The sequence below is a fragment of the Asterias rubens genome, chromosome 5 (genome assembly GCF_902459465.1).
Source record: "Asterias rubens chromosome 5, eAstRub1.3, whole genome shotgun sequence".
Lineage (NCBI taxonomy): Eukaryota > Metazoa > Echinodermata > Asteroidea > Forcipulatida > Asteriidae > Asterias > Asterias rubens.
Window position 1 is genome coordinate 5,466,945 of NC_047066.1, and position 17,964 is coordinate 5,484,908.

General features: G+C 40.0%; 1 protein-coding gene across 2 annotated transcripts; it reads right to left on the reverse strand.

Annotated features, from left to right (window-relative positions):
- Positions 1-1,211: 1,211 nt before the first annotated feature.
- On the reverse strand, positions 1,212-14,310 carry LOC117290803 (15-cis-phytoene desaturase, chloroplastic/chromoplastic-like). 2 transcript variants are annotated; one of them, XM_033772363.1, is made up of 9 exons: positions 13,814-14,310; positions 11,002-11,100; positions 9,464-9,583; positions 8,245-8,403; positions 6,933-7,085; positions 5,748-5,870; positions 3,933-4,081; positions 3,271-3,356; positions 1,212-2,310 (listed from the first exon to the last, which is right to left on the reverse strand). In XM_033772363.1, the coding sequence occupies exons 2-9, from the start codon at positions 11,033-11,035 to the stop codon at positions 1,518-1,520; spliced, it is 1,617 nt and encodes a 538-aa protein (XP_033628254.1). In that variant the 5' UTR covers positions 11,036-11,100; positions 13,814-14,310; the 3' UTR covers positions 1,212-1,517. The 2 variants fall into 2 exon arrangements, with proteins under 2 accessions (XP_033628254.1, XP_033628255.1); XM_033772364.1 differs by lacking the exon at positions 13,814-14,310 and adding an exon at positions 11,922-11,994.
- Between the last annotated feature and the right edge of the window lie 3,654 nt (positions 14,311-17,964).

A 17,964-nucleotide genomic window follows, 5' to 3' on the forward strand; every position in this document is an offset into this window, starting at 1 on the left:
CGTGAATTTTAGACCCGGAAGTTTTATAGAGTGTATTATCCTGACCGTACAAAACTTCAAAAACCGCTAATCGGATATGCATTAGCTATAAAATTATCAAAATTCACATTTCTAAAAGGCATAAGCCAACACTCTTAATCTCGGTTAAACCATTCTGTATCGGCTAATCTCGGCTAATCCATTCTGTATCAGACTGGCCAGAAAAATTCCTGTCGAGAAAACTTTTCTGTGATCAGTCTTCATCTTAATGAATTCACCTTGACCGATCATTGATCTCCTCAGCAAACGACAGTAGTCTAATCACACGCCTATACTAGCACCTTGTGTCATTTTATAACGGTGAGCTTTCTTCAACACACCACTACACTCCACTGGTTCGCTATGGCTATACAGTCTAGACCATAATTATTTCAAAAAAGTACTTTGAGTAAAACTTGGTAACATCGTTATCAGAAATTGGGGGTGTTGAATGCGAAAATGATGGATACTCCCCGCCGAGGCTAATTTTTAGTTCTCTCTAGCAGACGATGCAAAATAGTCAGGTTCTGCTGTACTGTTGGAGACAGATGTTGTAAGGATACCATAGTACAAGTCAGGTATCCTGTTACAGAACAATAACACATGCATTTACCTTACACTAAAAACAAGTTGCATGTGGAGTTATCAAAGTGTGTTGCTGAATAGATCTGCAAATGGTACAAAAAGTAATATTTCAGGAGAATTAATCATCGGCAAAGGTTTGTCCAATACACTAAAATTATCAAAGTACACAACTAAAATTTTGTGACCGCGCAGACATTTTGTCTGGGGGAGTTTTGGATGTACCACTTATCAGAATATGAACAATCCCATGTATCATCGTCACAGTTTTCACGAATGATTGAGATTGTTTCGTTGCGCTCGACTTAAAAACTCAGGACACTATTGGTAATTGTCAAAGACCAGTTGTCTCACTTGGTGTATCTCAACATATTATTCATAAAATAAAAAACCTGGGAAATCTGAGCTCAATTGGTCGTCGAAGTTGCGAGATAATAATGAAAGAAACTACACCCTTGTCACACGAAGTTGTGTGTTTTCATATGCTTGAATAAAATCTAATTATGAGGTATCGACATCAAATTCTTGGAAAATTACTTCTTTCTCGAAAACTACGCTACTTCAGAGGGAGCCGTTTCTCACATTGTTTTATACCATCAACAGCTCCCCATTACTTGTTACCAAGTAAGTTTTTATGCTCATAATTATTTTTGAGTAATTACCAATAGTGTCCACTGGCTTTAAAACTGCAATATATCTTCGTGAAACCTGAAAAATGATTCTACCAACATTTTGAAATTGTTGCACTCATTATTATAACACTGTATTTAAGGGCGTTTAGCTCATGAAAACGCAAAATTGCATCTTATGAAATAAAGGCCCCCTTCCTTCGCCTACCATAACCACTAAACTGTAATTTTAAGAAAAAAATCTCGATCTTCGTAAAAACGGTGAAAATTTGTTGTTTTGAACAAAAGTTATACATATTGAAAATATCCGGGGCCGTGAGAGTGCGTCACAACCAGAGAAGCCTGCCTCACGTGATCTGAAAGTAGAATCTGATTGGCTGCTTCACGTCCCGTAGATATGGGCCGTTCTATTAAGGCAGTAGGGTAGTCTACGTGGAGCCAGTTTCCCGCTACTACAAGATTCGGGAAGCCGTATTCTTTTGGGAACTTAACGGTCGGCCTGTGTTTCTCCAGACCTTTTGCATACGAGGGGTATTTGTCCGACCCTCCAACGTTGTACGCTAGGACTTTAAACCCCCTCTCGAAAATCTCCGGAAAGATTTCCCTGACAGAGGGCGCTATAAAGTTCCAGATTTTATCATCGGGTACTTCGTCCTGCTCCCAGGCGAACATGTGGAACATGAAGACAGACCCGCCGCTCTGATTGGCCCAGAGAGCGAAGTCTTCCTTGAGCACGTGATACTGGGCGACGAACGTGATTGGCGGGAAGCTCGGAGTCTGCACGACGTCTGGTTTGTAACTCCCTTCAAGTTGTTTGTCGAACCACACCGTGAGGATCTTAAACGGTGGCGCAAGGGGTAACTTCGTGAGGTGGTTCTTTAAGACTTTCTCCAGACGGCCTTGTGTGATCTTATCCTCTGGCTTCAGTTTCTGGAGTGAGTTTTGGAGGATCGTCTTGGTGCCGTCGAGGCCAGAGGCTAGCACCACGTGATCAAACCTCTCCGAAGGATGCTCAGTGTCGGTGACGATCCGTCCGTGTTTATCGAAGACGAGGCTGCCGACAGAGGTCTCGAGTTCAATTCTGAGTTGACGAAAACAGAGAGCTCTACTTAAACGCTGCAGCTATCTGGGGGGGGGGGTGCAAACTTGCTACTGATAATTCAGAATGATGCAGTATCATTCCCTACCTTTCTGTTGTGTACCCCAGTTTGAATCCGTACTAGGCCTAGCTCGTTATTGCATTCAGTCCCTTGCGTGAGTTTCCCCTGGTTGAAGGTTTCCCTCCAACATCTAAAACCAACGTGTCTTCAACATCTTCTCTGCACAGCTACACAGTGCTAGTCGCATTTGAGTGTTCCACCAGAAAGATATTGAAGCACGTCTTGACCAACTCATTACTTTCTTAATCATCCCTGAGCACAACAGTATTAAGCTCAAAAGATCGCTTGAAACCTTTGCTTAGCAGAATTGGAGTAACAACCAAAGTGTAAGATAGATTACTTCGTTTCATATTGGTACGTTTCATATTGGTTCGTTTCGTATTGCTTGACAAGAAAGTTGTACGACAATATGTTTTGCTGATATAGAATTGTGTCATGTTGCGTTGATCTTTTAAAATAATTCTAAGTTGTTTTTGCTACTTGTTTCAGGCTATTCGAGAATATCGAGATCATGAGTTAGTTTTTATTTGATACTTTATTGACCAAACCAAAAGCGGACGAGCACCAATTACAAGAAAGGATAGTACACAAAGCCTATGTGTACATAGTTAAAGACTATCAACCTCTCCTCATTACTCGTTACCAAAGGTTTTATTGAAACAATTTTTTGAGTAACTATCAATAGTGTCCACTGCCTTTAACGATAAAAAATAGAAACATCTTTGGAAACAAAATTAAAGCAAACATATAAATTACAATTGGGAAAAGAAACAATATGCATTTGTAAAAAATATATTATAAATGTATTTTAAAAGCATACATTAATTTATAAATAAGCAATAAAAACCAAAGAAAACAACTTTAAAATAATCTTGCCTCACCTGACACCAAGAGATTTGAGTCGATCTGCCCATGGAGTCATGATGGCCGTAGCTTGGTTCATCTTGGCCAGGTCACGGTAATCGGCCTGGTGGAAGAACAAGACAGTTCAGAATCGTTCAGAAACGTTCAAGACACGACCGTTTTGCAAATTTAGTAAAATAGTATCTTTTGATTTGTTTAGTTGAGATTTAGTTTTATGTAACTTGAGCCCAAGGTGCCAATTTTCTCTCCTAAACCTTTGTGACTATTTTGTTAAAGGAACACGTTGCCTTGGATCGGACGAGTTGGTCTATAAAAAGCGTTTTGTAACCGTTTTCTATAAAATGCATATGATTGGAACGATGTTGTAAAAGTAGAATACAATGATCCACACAAATTTGTCTCGAAATTGCGTGGTTTTCATTTTACTGCGCGAACTAACACGGTCGGCCATTTATGGGAGTCAAAAATTTGACTCCCATAAATGGCCGACCGTGTTAATCGACGAGGTAAAAGGAAAACCGCGCAATTTCGAGGCATGTTTGTGTGGATCATTGTATTCTACTTTTACAGCATATTTCTACCCATGTGCATTTTATAACAAACGCTTTTCAAAGACTAACTCGACCGATCCAAGGCAGCGTGTTCCTTTAATTGATCATGTTAGGGTGTGGTTGTTTACCTTTGGGTTGCTGACGTAAAACATGTGTGAGAATTGAAACATTTCCGCAGCGCTGAGCATTGCCTTGTCCTGGTAGCTGGCCTTCATCCCTGGTTCCAACACGATGTCGTAGAAGCCACGATGGATGTCAAACATATCCATGTACTCGTCTGTATTGCGGAGATCAAAATGAGAACTCAATTGTTGTTTTGTAAGTATTAACAGTTTTTATGCCCCATAACTGTAGAAGGCTTCTCAGATGGTTTAATTCATAATACGTATAGAGAATATTCTTCCTACGTAGACACACTATGCGGATTTTCGGCGATGTCTCCAAAACGCGAACACCTTAGTGAGATTTTTACAGGGTTATCTTGATTGTACAGGATTAAAACAAGCAAACCGAAGTGTTCAAAAAACTAAATGTATACCTTGCCATATTAGTTGACTCTATAAAATAATTAGAAGGGTCCCCAATATTGTTTCTTTAAAAGTAATCATAACCTTCTCAGCTGACACACTGGCAGGATTACAAACTCTCTATCACTAGACACGAGATTGAGATAATATGGGCTGGATCGTCCTAAGTTCTAGAATTTTCTAATAATCACACCTTCGGATGGGACATAAAGCCGTTGGTCCCATGTGTTGTGTAACGCACGTAAAAGAACCCAGTGCACTTTTCGAAAAGAGAAGGGGTTCGCCCCGGTGTTCCTGGCTTTGGCTGCTGTATATGCGCCGTAGCACCTTGTAAACCCTTATAAGGTGCTAAATAATTGGGTCTCAAAATTCATCACTGCAATTATCTGTCTTTCTGAAAGTTTGTATATACTCAGCGCCTTGAGTACCTTGTTTGGTAGATCCGTGCGCTACATAAGACTTCGATATTACTTTTATTATACCACCGGATATTATATTATTCTGTTTACATTTACAGGCCGTCCTTTCCAGGCAATCTCAAAGAAGAAAAGCCAGTCACATTTCATTCACCTTTATTTCTTGCAGATCATGAGACACTTGAAAAATTACCCAAGTGCTGCCAAAGTGATTGTTGTTGCCTCCAGGTTGCCTCGTGTGACAAGGCCCTTAAGGCCCGGTCACACAGGCCCCGATCATCGAGAACGAAAACGAGAATTATAAAAAATGCACGCCCTCGATTGGTTGAATGGGCGTGGGCGTATTCTGCGTGGAGCAATTCAACCAATAGAATGCGTTCTCTTTGCGTCATTATCGTTATCGTTTTCGTTATCGCAATAATAGGCAACCAGTTCCATGTAAACAACAAGAGCAACAATTACAATCCAATGTTACATAGTTTTCCTGTGAATCACTCGTAAGACATTGTTTGAAAATTCACTCATGTGCTACCAAAGTGATTCTGCATCCTAAGCAGTTGGTTGCCTCCGAGTTTCCTGTAAAGTTGCCTCGTCTGACGAGGCCCTCAGACATCGTCGATTTAGCAGGCCTGTATGCTTCGTTTTTGAAAGGGCAAGGGCACCAAGGCATTTTCTCCTTGGTGAAGGGCACACTATGATGAAATTGTAAATTTCTACTAGAGCATGTCAAGGGCACCGAGGCAATGGCCAGGGGTCATGAAACCAGGCCAGGTACCAGGGGTGGATTTCACAAAGCTAGTCCTAACTTAGGACTGGTCCTATAGGCAATGCTAAGAGATAGGACCAGTCCTAAGTTAGGATGAGTTACTTGTCCTACTTAGGACCGGTCATATCTCTTAGCATTGCCTAGGACTAGTCCTAAGTTAGGACTACCTTTGTGAAATCCACCTCTGGTCCGTTGCGGGTATATCCTTTCAAGTAATCATTTCGAATTCCTTACCGAATGTGATTGCGTCCCACCTCTTGAAGTTGGTGTCGTGATTATAGTTGATGAAGTCCCAAGCACACCGCAGCCAGAACAGGATCTCCAAGATGTTGAGGTTGGGACTTCGGTAGATCATACCTTAAAATACGGAGACAAGATAGATACCAAAGTTTATTACAAAAAGCAACGAGTGCGCTCTGCAGGGCCCAATTTCATAGAGCTGCTAAGCACGAAAATTTGCTTAGTATGAAATTTCTTCCTTGATAAAAACAGGATTACCAACCAAATTTCCATTTTGTTGCATTTCCTAGTTACTGGTATTCAGCTGTTGTATGCTTATCTTGAAAATCACGTAGAAATTTGGTTGGGAAATCCGGTTTTTATCATTGCAAACATTTCGTGCTAAGCAAATTTTTGTGCTTAGCAGCTCTATGAAATTGGACCCTGATAAATTATCTGAACAATGTAACGAGATAATAATAAAAAAAATGATTACATTTATATAGCGCTTTATACTAAACAAAAGTTTCTAAGCTCTTCACAAAGAAAATATAAACGATTAACTAAGCAAACGGGAAAATTAAAGCTAGAAATATACAATAATAATACAAAAGGTACACTAAATATACAATATAACAGGCTATTAAGAAGAGACAAATATCATTAGACTTTGAGAAAAATTATTGTAGTCTCGTTGGCACTGATGGAAACCATTGAAAATATGGGTTATGCCCCAAAATACTATCAATCTTAATTGCTAGGGGATCAGCGTAATGTCAAAATAAAAATCACCGTTGTGATACAACTCATGTTAACATTTATGTGCTTTGTGAAGTTGATAGCAAATTATTTGGTTAAATTTTTACGCATTTTTCCATCTCATTGCAAAGGTGTTTCATTTATTTATGCAAAGTTTGAAGTATTGATTACAATATTGTACAAAGTATACTCTCCATGAAAACGATAATGCTTCTGTCCCGTCTTTTTGAAATAAAATAAGAAACCACGTTTTTATTCTGCGGAGAAAATGTTCAACTGTATCTGTTGACTTAAAGTAACCTCACTTTCTAAGTATATTTGTTTGTGGTGGTGTTTTTCGTCAAGACCCTCAGGGCCTTCAATACTGTGCAGGGATCTTCGATTGTCAAATACAAACCACAAAGAAAGAAAGAAAGAGCGATAATGGACAATGGACCATACCTGCAAGATTAAGCGGGAATATCCCATGGCTATACATCCTCTCCGGCTGATAGTTCTTATACATCAGGTCATGGACCTCCCATCGCTGGAAGTTATCTTCAACACCCAGACGACTAATGATGTCTCGTGCGTTGTGGAAATTGTGGAACCAGGCTGTTGGTTGTATTTTTAGGAGTTGTGGAAAATGAGAAAACGTTAATAACTTTGAAAAGGCCATCAGGGAAAAAAGTGATGCAAAGCAGATTTACAGCAAGACGATCAGAGCACACTGATCAGAACTTAGAGCAGAAACTGGCTCGTCTCAGAGCCACCTCTCGTGACCAAAAGATTTTTGTATAGTCACCACAAACCTTTACCTAATCATAGGTTTTCATTGATACTCTAACTTCTTGGCAACTATTTCTAGACCTTGCCCCACGAGGGTATTTATCTCCCCATGTGACAGTCATAATATATTTCTTATACCGTCTATTGGAGACAGAAGGCAACAATTTCGTGGGTATGTAGCCTTCATATTGTCAGTTGATCATAAAGGTCCACTTAAACAAAATCACTCACACAAATTTGACAACTTAGTCTTGTCTATTGATCATTGTGTATTTAGTTATTTGGTCCCAAGTGTTATCGGAAAACTATAGCCACCCCTTCAGTGTTTAAACTAGTGCTGTTCCCGCTGTTGGCAGCGCCCTGCATGGTTTCCAGCAAAGGCCCATAAAGTGAAATCAACACTGAAGTACCAATGCCTCAGAAAACCAGCGTAAAACCAGTTCGTGTTGTGACGTTAAACCACCTCAATGGTTATAGGCAGCGGACACTATTGGTAATTATCTCAAAATAATTATTAGCATAAAACCTTACTTGGTAACAAGTAATGGGGACAGGTTGACGGCATAAAACATTGTGAGAAACAGCTCCCTCTGAAGTGAAGTAGTTTTCGAGAAAGAAGTAATTTTCCACGAATATGATTTCGAGACCTCAGATTTAGAATTTTGAGGTCTCGAAATCAACCATCTAAACGCATACAATTTCGTGTGACAAGGGTGTTTTTTCTTTCATTACTATCTCTTAACTTTGACGACCAATTGAGCTCAAATTTTCACAGGTTTGTTATTTTATGCATATGTTGAGATACACCAAGTGAGGAGACTTTTCTTTGACAATTACCAATAGTGTCCACTGTCTTTAAACACGCCACAACACGGACTGGTGAAGGTTGTTCAAGTCAATTCATTACCATCCTGTTTTTTCTTTCTTTAGTAAAAACATGCAACAAACAAGTTCATTCACATATCCAAGCTTCATTTTAAATCACCTTGCATTCCACCATCGAGCATGAAAGTCCGTCCGAGTTTGCGCACTGGTTTTGTCTGCATGTAGACACCACCTAGAACCGTGTCTGCTTCACGTATGGTCACCTGGTACCCGCGCTCAGCTAACTCCAAAGCTGCAGACATGCCGGCCAATCCACCTCCTAAGGAATGGTTAAAGACAAACAATGATGACAAATAGTACCAGTACAAGTTAAGAACCATCGCAAGGGTTAATTAAAGTTGTCTGTCATGAAAGTAGATGTTGTACTTGAGTTCTATATTATACAGTGGGATCTGTTGTTTGTGGATGGCTTGCCGGGAGAAAGCGGTAGTGAACTGTTTATTTTACTTAACTGTCAATGTCATTGTCATTGTTTGCTGTGGATGCGTCTGACTAGGTTTAACTTCTCGAGCTTATTATAATATGTCAGTCGTGATATATAGTGCTACAATTGCGAATTGATTCATTCTCCTTCTTGAACTTGATCTCATGCTGATCGAAACGTCAAATTGTTGTTCACACAGCCAGTTCTAGATATCAATATAAACCACCGAACAAAGATATTGACAAAGTAGGGAGACCACCAACATATTGATTCATTCTCCTTCTTGAACTTGATCTCATGCTGATCGAAACGTCAAATTGTTGTTCACACAGCCAGTTCTAGATATCAATATAAACCACCGAACAAAGATATTGACAAAGTAGGGAGACCACCAACATATTGATTCATTCTCCTTCTTGAACTTGATCTCATGCTGATCGAAACGTCAAATTGTTGTTCACACAGCCAGTTCTAGATATCAATATAAACCCCCGAACAAAGATATTGACAAAGTAGGGAGACCACCAACATATGGCTATAGATAGCTCAGTTGGTAGAAAGCCGGTCCGTTAGTCCGGAGCCCATTCCCACTCTAGTAAATTTGTTTTTTTGTTCAACCCCAAAAATCACAGCTAGTTCTAATCAGAACCACCACAACTCATCATAAAAGACATTTTTCAAGACTGTCTAATGCTTTACCGTAAACCAATACTAGAAACTTTATTTGCATCATGCAAAGTTCCACATTGCTTGCCTCAAGTTGACGGCCAAAACCTTTCCATTATTAGATTTTGCCTTCAAAGCGATCAGAGAAACGTCTCCATCCTCTGTCAATTTAGAAATATTTATGAACAGGTGTTTTTTATATATATTTTTTATTTGATAAAAGACTCACCAACAATGAGAACTTTCTTGACTACACCTTCTGCAAGCCGCTCTCGGTCATCCGGATTAGCCGCTGGGATTATCCTTGGAGATTTAGGGATCCCAACCAACAAGGTCATCATAATCCCCACTGAAGAAGACACAAATATATACACAGAACAACAAGGTTTATTGAGTTTACGGAGAACAATAATCGAGAAAATGGAATGAGCTGTTCAAACTGCTTATACCAACCAAAATTACCTATGGTATAAATGCACAAAATTAATAGTTTATGTCCTGACGTTTCGACCCCGCACAGAGTCTTTCTCGAAGGCTAATTCGGGGTTTACTTAAATTGAAAGAACACAAGTACACAACTTGTTCATTGTATACTATACATGACAATGAATAGCAAACAAACAGTGCTTAATTACAAATTTAAGTCGAGCTGTATAAGAAGTATTGCCGTGGTATCTCAATATGTCACTATGTTGACATTTGCACTGCGCAATTTCTCCCTATTTGCGATGCACAACCAGGGCCCAATTTAATGGCTCTGCTTACCGTAAAAGCACATAATCGGCGCTTACCACAGAATCGGCGCTTACGGAAGCAGGGAATTATGTGCTTACGCAAGCGTATTTCACGGGTAAGCGGCGATTTTTGGCTTCTGCGCATGCGTGCTCCCCGTTACTTTTACGCTTACAAGGCTAGCGCAGAAATTCGGCGCTTGCACGTGAGCGCAGAATTCGGCGGTAAGCAGAGCCATGCAATTGTGCCCTGTTCGTCGGTAAACCAACAACTTTCTTCCTGTCTTATGTCAACGAAGTGTACTTCTTCAGCATTTGGAAATTCACAAATTGATGACGGTGAATATCTGGTCGAGAAAGTACTGCGATAATAGGAGAACCCATCCTGCCTTATGCAAATAATTTAGTCCTAGAATACATCTGTTTCATAAAATTTCAATCATTCACCACATTTTGAAGGTCATTTCAAATGTCAGCTTTCAGCTTCGAAGTTAAACATTAACGGTAGTGTAACAACACGACTCTGTTCAGCAAAGATGATCAGCTGTTTCCATTGCAACTCTGGCCTTCATCAATATTGATATGTGTCAATTACAGTCCACTAAAAATATGAGCATGAATTATTGATTCTAAATCTAATTCGACACATGTCAAGGTTTTGAATGATTTGATCGTTTCTTGTGGCGTGTGTGACGACTTGAATTTCATAGCTTGGCTGTTGTTTTAATAGCTCAGACGTTTAAGAAAGCCATTGAGAAAGACTCTACTATAGTCGAAACGTCAGGCCGTTAACTGTTCTTCAACACTGTTCGAGTATAAGATAGGCATACATGTTTTTGAAAAAGCTTCCCTGTTTTATTTTTGTTTAAAGACATCAAAGTATACCTTCATTTGTAATTTGTTTTGGTCAGTTTGAGCAAGGAGCAATAGGTCGCAGGTTCATGTCCCGTTCTCTATAACCAATTGTTCTATGTTAACCCCCCCCCCCCACAACAATTTTTTTTAAAAAGAACAAGCAAAAACCTTCAAAACTTACCAAGGACAACGACGATGATAATCATGTACTTCATCTTACAATTTCAGTTCTGGGACACCGTAGCCTCAAGCCAGTCTCGATGCTGAGATCTTGCCGCACCTGCCAATGCCAAAAATGTTGCCATGGTAACCGAGGTCAAGGTCAAGTTGGGGCAGCCATGCTGTTTACGTCTCGAGCGTAAACCAACCTCGTACGTTGGCATTCAAGCCCTTTCACCAGACTGTGGTGGAGCATGGCCCAGAGTTACTGGGGTCCTTAAAAAGAAAATTAAGGCCAGTACTCGTCCTAACTCGAGATAAGACTAGTCTCCACATTTGTTTATAAATTCCTTCAACCCATGAGCAATGATACTTAGAGAGTACAGTTACCACGAGCCAAATTTAATGTTAATACAATGCCACAATGTACCAAATGCAAACGGTTTCCTGTTTGTTGTTTTGCTTTAGCCCCCAGCCCCTCCCTCCAAAAAAAACCCCAAAAAAAACCGGAAAGCAATAATAATGTACGGCGGCTTCAGCTCTTCGATATTTGGAACACCGAGAGAAACCAAACAGAGACAGTTGCAAGTTTCGTTGGCACTATTATTATAGTTGGGGAAACCTCAATGATGGGGGAACCTTGGATTCGCACGTATAGGGCCTGCATCAGTTACTCGCAGGGTCCCAACATTTTTATCAATACGCAAGGTTTGTGGTCCTACACCATTGAGAAATTATATCAGACTACTAGTTAAAAGAACCAGTGAAGACGTTTAGATTATCAATGTAGTGGAGTCATAATTTAGACGGCAGAAACAATTATAAACCTTATATACATTATATCAGACTATACGTTGAGCTATATAGGTAAAGATATTAAAATATACTTGATTTGTAACAACACTTGGATCGTTCCCGTTTAAATTATATTATGAAACTTACCTATAATTATCATATGGCTATATGCTGTTTCGAACTTCATCTACAGAAAGTGTACTCATCTCTCGTTTATAACACCTACAGGCTTTACTGAGAGACGCTCAGACTTAGGCCGTGTCCGAAACGGCGACTTCGGCTACAGCTACGGCTAGATCGCGCGCGTCTGCCTATTCTTCAACATTGGTAGACGCGCTGATCTAGACGTAGCTGTAGCCGAAGCCGTCGTTTCGGACACGGCCTTACAGTGATTGTGATCACTGATGACGGTCTTTCCGAACATGGGTCTAGACTGTGGCAGGACACAATATAGCTTAAAGGCTTAAAGGAACACGTTGCCTTGGATCGGATGAGTTGTATATAAAGGCGCTTGAAACCGTTTGATATAAAATGTATATGGTTAGAAAGATGTTGTAAAAGTAGAACACAATAATCCACACAAATATGCCTCGAAATTGCGTGGTTTTCCTTTTACCTCGTCGACTAACACGGTCGGCCATTTATGGGAGTCAAACTTTTGAAAACGGTTTCAAACGCTTTTCAACGACCAACTCGTATCCAAGGCAACGTGTTCCTTTAAAGATGCACTTATGGATAATAATGACTGTTCGTGAGCTTCGTGCCGTACTGCATACGTTACAGATTGGGTCATTTCTCTATGCATACATAGGTTACACATACTGGCAAGTTTGGACAATAATGAATGGAAGGACGCATGCTTCAAAAAGCATGAATTAAATTACACCTTCCAAGCATAGCTCCATGTTCTAAATAAAGGAACTTGAAGTTATAATGCATCACCTGATATCATGCCACACTTAGACCCTGGTGGGTTAATGTCCATGCTCTTTGGTTTCACAAGTGTAGTCAATCAACTATAATAACGCTTTTGTACATTACACCGGCTATATGCAAGAATTATGTCCAGACCACTAACCACTTTATCATGGTCGAGGCCAGACACCCATCAGACACGTTTTAAAAACCTATGATACAAAATACGAAGTTTAGCCTACTTATAGAATGTTGAAAAATATATTAATGACCTTTTCATTTTGTTTTTCTCTCAACACGGGCCTACTGCAATGTGTGCGAAACTCACCTGAACAAATTGTGAGGAGAGAATATCAAAGTTCAATTGTAATTTGGGTTTTTCATCACGGGAATTATTTGCAGCAAGATGGGCCTACTAGCATTTGGAGAATGTAATTTGTATGAAATTTACTCAGCAACCGATTTTTAGGTGTTCGGGCAAGCCCGGAACACCTCTTGTTTTTGTTCGGTTTGTGAATAATTCTGTAATTCTCAACTACACCAGGAACAGATATTGACGGAGAGAATTCAAAGTTCAATTGTAATTGTTTTCTTCCCAGGGGAATTATTTGCAGAGTGATTGTTTTCCAGTCTGCAGCTGAATTGACTAAAAGTGCAGATTATGAGAGTCAGCTGCGCTGCTCATATAAATGGGAATTCCAGTAAAGATAGAAATCATGTTGGTGGGCGTCTTGTCAGTGGTACTTGTGGCGGTGGACCACTAGAGTTTTCGTACATTCTGGTGTGACGGAAATCTATAGTATTTGCATAGGTAGGCCTATAATAATATAGCCAGACGACTAGTAGGTTTACGCATGATTCGTCCCCCTTGGTGCAAGGAACTGTGCAGTAGACGTGAATAATAATGTTAGTCTGGAAATGGGGCCTAGCTTTTTGTCCCATTGTAATCAGTTAAAACATGGAGGTAGAAAAATAAACACATGTGAATTGTATTTTATAGGGTCTCAAAAACACACTGAACCAATAAAAGTCGAAGGGTCTGCCAGTGTACAAAATATTCTACAGTAATCCCGTTGGGATGTGAAATGTCATAGCCAACAACAGACCGACATACACGTGCTTACCTGCGACTCCCCTTCTTCCGGCGTGCTGCTTCAAGAAGTACGAAAGATGGCCGCTACAAACCGATTAAAGACGCAAGCCTTCGCGACCGGTGCCGTTGACAACACGTGTTCGTAGTACAGGATCAATTGACTAGTGCAGTTCTTTCTCTAATAATTTACAGCATCCTTTCTCTGTGGTAATGTCATTAAACAGTAACTGTTGTGTGTGAATGCCCTTGCCGTTGACAATACGTGTTCGTAGTACAGGATCAATTGACTAGTGCAGTTCTTTCTCTAATAATGTACAGCATCCTTTCTCTGTGGTAATGTCATTAAACAGTAACTGTTGTGTGTGAATGCCCTTGCTCCCCTGCTTGCTGTTGACTACGAACCATGCGGTCGACGTTCTGTTGACAGTAGTGCGGTTGCTTTGTGTGCGGGTGTCCTCGATGTTTACTATGTTGAGGTCATCAACACAATGAAGGTAGGTAGACTCCCGGGCCGTCGGTACTTACATTATTGTGGAACTTCAAGGTAGAGGTGGTACTCAAATAAACTTCACAGCTTTTTACTGTAAAGGGAACATGATCTATTGACCTGTGGACACTAATAATTGGTAATAAGGCCCCTACTCAAAACAATTATTAGTATAAAACTTTATTTGGTAACGAGAAATGGGGAGAGGTTGATAGTATAAAACATTGTGAGAAACGGCTACCTCTGAATTGACGTAGTTTTCAAGAAAGAAGTAATTTTCCACGAATTTGATTTCGAGACTTCATAATTAGATTTCGATGTCTCGAAATCAAGCATCTGAAAGCACACAACTTCGTGTGACCATGGAGGAATAAATTATTCCTCCATGGTGTGACAAGGGTGTTTTGTTCATTCGTCTCGCACTGCCTTCGACGACCAAGTGAGCTCAAATGTTCACAGGTTTGTTATTTTATGCATATATGTTGAGATAAACCAAATCAGAAGACTGGTCTTTGACAATAGTGTTCAGTGCCTTTAACTTTTATCGTCTGCTGATACGGGGAGTCCCAGAACCCGTCAATAAACTTACCGCCCCTCCCCCCCCCCCGCACCGTGGGCAAAATTATTAGGACCCTTTTTCAGGGCCCATGTCATCCAATATACCTCAAGTTAGAAGTCAAAAAACCACAGGTCACAACAGGGGCCCACATTTTCACACCGTAAGGCTAATATCTTCTTCTTCTTCTTCTTCTTTTTTTTTGGGGGGGGGGGGTGGCTCTCTTTTCTTTTTTTATCAGGCCTACAAACATATTATTGAGGCGGACACTCTGATTTCTCCTCTGGTGTTCAGACAATTTTTTTTTGTTTACCTTGTTTGTCTAACGAGTGAAGGGTGTGCCATTTTGTGTTTAAAGGTTGTATGTTTATCATTTATGTTTACATAACTGATTTTGAGTAACATGAAGTGCTGTTTTGACAAAATGTGCAAAATTGAAACTAAAAAGTTCGACAGCCTTTATCTTTTGCAGGGTACGTGTTGACACGTTTTTTAACGACACTCATTTAAAAATAAGTTTGCTGTATGGTACAGATGATCATCAAAAGACTTCCAGATTCAAAATATACTGAGGACTGCAATGTATGAATCATGTCTATCAGTCCATGGAACTACCAGTCTTTAAATCGTTTTTAAAGGCAATGTACACTATTGGTAATTACTCTTGGTAATAATTATTAGCATAAACCTTACTTGGTAACAAGTAATGGAGAGCTGTTGATTGTGTACAACATTGTGAGAAACAGCTGCCTCTGAAGTGACGTAGTTTTCGAGAAAGAAGTAATTTTCCACGAATTTGATTCGAGACCTCAGAATTAGATTTTGAAGTCTCGAAATCAATCATCTTTCTGAAAGCACACAACTTTGTGCGACAGTGGTGTTTTTTGTTCATTATTATCTCGCAACTTCGACGACAAATTGAGCTCAAATCCATAGGTTTGTTATTTTATGCATATGTCAGATACACGAAGTGAGAAGACTGGTCTTTGAAAATTACCAATAGTGTCCAGTGTATCGTAGGAAGAAACTATAAATTAACAATAAACTTGCGGGTTCAACCATCATGTATAAATCTCTTTTGAGAGAGTGTTGGCTCCCAGGAAAAGAGTCGGTTTGTTCTCGACGTTTCGAACAGTATACTCTGCTCGTCTTCACTGGAGAAATTACTTCGGTTCTTTTTTGGTCAAATCAATCCGTTAAGAGTTTAGGACGCCCTCTTCGTGCAGTACTACACTAGCCAATGCAATTTCTTTTTCAATATAATTCCAAAACGGAACAATATTTGCACACAGTACATTAGATGTACAACCAGGGAGCAAGGATATTCACGCACACTACAGGTATATTGGGTCAATAAAAGGCAAGGACTTCGGCAAATAAAACAAATCCGACGGACTGTGTATGGATATATTATATCGTGTTAATAATGTTTAAAGGCACTGGACACGTTTGGTAGTTATCAAAGACGAGTATTCTCACTTAGTTTATCTCAACATTATGCACATTAATAACAAACCTGTGGAAATTTGAACTCAATACTGATCGTCGAAGTTGCGTGAGTATAAAACGGAAGAAAAAACACCCTTCTCGCACAAGTTCATTGTGTGCTTTCACATGCCTTGAATTCGAAACCTCAGCTGAAGTCTCGAATTCAATTGAAAATGTTTAGTGAGAAATTACTTCGTTACTTCAGAGTGAGCCGTAATGTGTTTTTTTACTACCAGCAGCTCTCCATTGCTCATTACCAAAGTTGTTATGCTAATAATTATTTTGTCATCAATAATGTCCAGTGCCTTTAATAATGTTTAACATTCTTTGTTCGTTCTAACCTGTCTCTCTAACAACAGGGACAATTGAACGTGGGCATGCAGCTGGATTTTATGCCCAACTGCTGCAGATAATTGGATATTATATGCAGTCGATTTAAGCATACTAAAATGAGCGAACACATTATATCGACTTTCAATCTATAGTTGCGTGTAATCCAATGTGTTTTTTTTTAAAGCTTACACCGCCAAAACTGTTTTTATTTCTATAGTCAGTGGTTGATTACTTAATGATTATGATTACAATCCCAGTATACTTTGCTTTATACTGGGCTTTTTTTCATTAACTTATTGTTACTTCTCTATTTGAAAGTTCCATGGAAACATTTGCATCTGTCCCTTTATTTTCGAAGAGTCAGTACTCTGACGGCGCTATAACAATATAACTGAATTTATTACTATATTTTTTTTTACTGTTCAGTTTTGATTTACCCATTGAAGCGTACATTATGTTTTGTCAATACCCTACACACTTGTTTTAAAAGTCATGGGGTGTGCAGACAGAGGAATAATGGGGACGAGGTTAAAAGGGGGCAGAGGAAACCATAGCAGCCAGGATGCATGATGACTTAAGCCGCAACAAACCGAGAGGGGAAACCACTGCCTGGACATGCGCAACAATCCCCCATGTCACGTACCTGGGCAAAATGAGCTTCCAGACCCCATGTTTGCAAATTCATTCATTATGAAACGGCAAGCTTGGCACAATGCTCGCTCGTCTATACACAAATCAGTTGTAAAAATGTCAACTCTCTAAATCGATACATTGTGCTGGTGTCGATCGGCATGTTCCCGCGCTAGAAAAAAAACCCGCGTGTTTTAATCATTTACACGAGGGTCGTAGGAGATTAATGACCATGATTGTGGATGGACGTAGTGATCGCACACACGAGTGCACGGATAATTATTATTATAATGTGTAAAGTGGTCGGTGTGTGTGTTGAATATCAACAGTTTACCAGCAGTTGCGAGGTTTTGTAGATCATAATGTACTGCCACTCTGTGGATGGAATGGTTGTGCACCTTCTCGCTTACTGTCTCTCTGACGAAAGGTTGAATCAGGGGTAATGTATGTTAATCACGGAGTGAAGTGTGTACTGCGAGGAAGAGCCGGATAGCACGGGCAGGTCTTGAAGTGCCGAGGGAGACGGGTAATCTGCGAGGGAGCTAGTACTAGGGGAGAAAGGGGTCCGGAGATGACGGTGCGTTGATACAGAGACGGATGTTAAGATTTGATACCTCGATAAGCAGTGAGGCCATGGAAACCCTGTACGACGTGTCACATTCACAGTCAGTGGATGCGATGTGAATGG